Raw genomic sequence first — 3815 nt, 5'->3', positions numbered from 1 at the left:
TTTTCAACAACATATTTTATAAACTTTTATCAAAATTTGTAAAAGTCCGTTTTAATTTTCATCAAACAGGGACGAATTATTAAAACATAATGGTTATTAGCAAGCAAGCTAAAATAGAATTGAAAGTTTGAATTGAATTTTAAACAGACTATAGTTAAGTGATCAAAATGAAACTTTGTTAAATTTGAGCAACCTGTAGTATTTTTAAATTAATTATTATGCTTAACTAATTTTTTAAAATTTTCTTTTCAATTACGATTAATTTACAGATACAGAATATGACATGAAACGTTACAAAAAGAGATCAATTATTAAACAAATTCATAATTGTTATATGTCCCCACGTGGATCTGCGACAATCACTTTTTCAGTTACCGGCTATGTGTCGGGCCTCCGGTAAAGAATCGAGTAGTGGCTTGAATTTCTCCTTCCATATATCAAATCCAAGTGGACCAAGTCCACTACTTTTCACCTCCACCATCATCAGCTCCTCCGTTAACCGGTTAATCTCAATCATTAGAGTAAAATTCCCGTTCTGTCCCTGAAGCATTACACCAAATCCCTTCTTTGCCACCACCAGTCCCTCCTCGTTCGCAGCCGCCTCAATTTTCTCAATTATTCTCTCCGGTGGCTCTTTCGAGATTAACTTTTCGCCATCAATGCGATTCCCATTGTTATTGAACAAACCGGACAGATCGAAACCGGAGGAAAATGAAATTATATCAAAGGCATTCAAGAAACCCTTCTCTTCTCCTTGGCCAAAATTCTTTAATTCAAGTTCATTCTCAATTGGGTATTTAATCTCCTTGTACCCCTTTTGGAACCACGGGTCATCGAGAATTTCATGAATGGTAATCCGGGTGCTCGGGTTCGGGTCTAGGATCCGGGTTAAGAACCGCTTTAGCTCCGGCGACGTCCATTTGGGGCATCGGAATATTCCTTTGTAGATTTTCCTGTACATCGCCATCAAATTCAGGTCGTTAAATGGCAAGTAACCCGCATTTAATACATACAGTATGATTCCACATGACCAGATATCGACTTTTGCGCCTTCGTAACCCTTCTTTGCGAGGATTTCCGGCGCCACGTAGGCGGGGGTTCCGCAGAGAGTGTGGAGGAGGCCGTCGGGTTGGACCTCGTCCGACACGGCTGAGAGTCCGAAATCCGTGATTTTGAGATCCCAATTCTCGTCCAGTAGCAGGTTTTCCGGCTTCAAATCGCGGTGGAAAACGCCGCGGGAGTGGCAGTAATCCACTGCGGAGATTAATTGCTGGAAGTATTTGCGGCTGAGTTCCTCGCTGAAGCGGCCTTTCGCGATTTTGGCAAACAATTCACCGCCCTTTGCAAATTCCAGAACGAAATAGATTTTGTTCTTGGTGGCCAGAACCTCATCAAGGCGCACGATGTGGGGATGACGCAGCCGGCGCAATATAGAAATCTCCCTCTTGACATGTGAGGTGAGGTTCCCTCTGAGAATCCTCTGCTTGCCCATGGCCTTAATGGCCACACTCTGGCTGGTGCTTAATTCCCGGGCGTGGTACACCTTCGCGAAGGCGCCATAGCCGAGGAGCTTCCCCAGCTCGTACTTCTTGAAGAGCTTGCGGCCCAGCTCTTCCTCGCTGCCATATGGCAGTGAATTGCCATTGTTGGCTTGAATCTCTGGCATCACTTGTACCAGAGGCCGTAAAATTTTCTCCTACTTCTAAATTCTCTGCGTCTTGCATTAAATTATCGAGCAAATTTAAATTTGCCCGATAGAGGAGATGAGCTCGAATTTAAAAGACTGAAAAAAGAAAAAGACTTGAGCTTCAGATTGTCAATTTGCAAGAAACAGAAAAGCACAAAGAAAAACAGCCCAAAAACTCAAAATCTTGTCTTCCTTGTTAACCAAAATGCAATGAATTACTTAGAAGCCAAGATTCCTGTCGTTTTTAGAGAGTGAAAATAAGACAGATTTGTGTAGAAGAAGAACACGGAAAATTATCTAAAAGACACGGTTAGAATTTAGACCAAGTAAGGAGGGATATTTAAAAGTGTTTCATTATGAAACGACGTCGTAATTTCTCTAACACGGTACCCCTCAAATAGTATGGAAGTGAGGTCTCTAAGGTGAGAAGGCAACAATATTCACCCACGTGTTGAGATTTCTTGATTTTAGGTACGACATTATTTTAATCAATCATGGAATGTGAAAAAAAACCGCGTTTTAATGTAGTTTTTTAAGTTGATACGAATACCTTTTTGCTCATCCATTTGTTTTCACTTTAGTTCCCTTTTTAAGAGTCGATTACATGGAAATCATGAGATGTTAATTCCGAACTGGATCGTTCAATTCTAGTTTAGAATCATGTTTGACAAGGTTACCGTTTTTAGTTTTACTTCTTCTGAAAGATTTTTTTCAATTAATTAAATTAGAACATTTTTCTAATCAGATAAAATTATCCGACTTTTAATCTTATAAATTATTGATTTGGAATTAAAATCGAGACCTAAAAAAATAATTAATTAACGAAAAACATTGACTTTGAAATTATTACATTTTATGGTAATTGCGTTGAGCGCTTTCTAACAAATTGTTTATTTGTGACTAAAGAACATGAACTTTTTACTTTTCAAAAAGTGAATTATAATCAAACTACTTTATAGAGATTATCTTTATTGATAACTAGGCGATTACGCAACTTAAAGATTCTCAAATAATGTGAAATTGCACTGGAAACATTCATTTGAAAGCGACTAATTTGGTGGATGTCTAAGCCCCTATTTAGTTCCATTTTAATTTTAGTGTATTTTTTTTCTTTTTTTAGTTACATATTCTTTAATAAAATAATACTATACATAAATATAAAACTTTTTTTTTACCACACAAATTCAATAAATTATTATTTCAAAATACATTTTCCCTAAAAATTAATTTTAATGGAGCCCAAACAAGGGCTAAATTATTTTTATTATATCTTATTCATTTTGAAGTTTGGCATCACAAAGTGGGAAGGTGTTAGAAGTATTAGATTAGTTAATTAATCTAAATACTTATTTGGAAGAAATAATTTTCTTTTTAAGTGCTTTGTTTGAATATAATAGCTTTTAAAGTAAATTGACATAAGTTGACTTTATCGGAAGCTTTTCTACAAAGTAAAAATTCTGTCAAACGAACTCTAAATCTCTTCCATGTATGAAGTTGTATGATTAGTCCAGAACTCATAGCAATGTAAGGGTGATAAACTTTATATAACACAACGAAGCTCGACTCGATAATTACGTATACTAGACATCCAAAAAAAAAAAAAAGTTCATATGATGAATTTCTCCCATAGAAAAAAAGCTATATTGATAATAGCAATGGATTTTTCAATGGAATTATCAATTAAAAACACGAACTACAGGTGAAAACCAGAAAAAATAAGAGAAAAACCTAATCCACACAAGTTTAGATATCTCCAATGTGAGGCGAGGCTGTAAATGTTGACAAAAAACAGCTAATACTTGCAAACAGTTTTTAACTCTATTTATCATCGACAAAAACGTGTGAGAAAAAATATTGATCGTAAAGTTTAAATTGTGCTGACAAGTCAAAAGTCAAAACTATTGGATTTATAAATATTATATTATTCATGGCCACCAACCCTCTCCCTCGTAAAAGAAAGTATTGAAAATTGAGTTATATCTTCTTCTCTCTCTTAATAAGTTTACAATTATGTGTGCATATATTCTATGAATAATTCTGCAAGTACCAAAAAAAAAATTAATAATAATAAAATTGTACGGACGCTACGTTGGTAGCACCTGTATGATTGCTTTTCTTTTATATTTTT

General features: G+C 35.5%; 1 protein-coding gene across 1 annotated transcript; it reads right to left on the bottom strand.

The window, feature by feature from the left end:
- Window positions 1-227: 227 nt before the first annotated feature.
- Window positions 228-2018, bottom strand: LOC111392937 (CBL-interacting serine/threonine-protein kinase 14-like). Its single transcript, XM_023018348.1, has one exon. It carries the CDS (start codon window positions 1664-1666, stop codon window positions 368-370), a length of 1299 nt encoding a protein of 432 aa, XP_022874116.1. The 5' UTR covers window positions 1667-2018; the 3' UTR covers window positions 228-367.
- Window positions 2019-3815: the final 1797 nt, after the last annotated feature.

The sequence above is a fragment of the Olea europaea genome, unplaced genomic scaffold, assembly GCF_002742605.1.
Source record: "Olea europaea var. sylvestris unplaced genomic scaffold, O_europaea_v1 scaffold998, whole genome shotgun sequence".
Taxonomy (NCBI): Eukaryota; Viridiplantae; Streptophyta; class Magnoliopsida; order Lamiales; family Oleaceae; genus Olea; species Olea europaea.
Note: the sequence above shows the minus strand (reverse complement) of the source record. Positions and strands in the feature narration are given on the sequence as shown.

What these genes read in the sequence shown, in the direction of transcription:
- LOC111392937 (XM_023018348.1), bottom strand. Translation starts at nt 1,666, where the DNA reads ATGCCAGAGATTCAAGCCAACAATGGCAATTCACTGCCATATGGCAGC.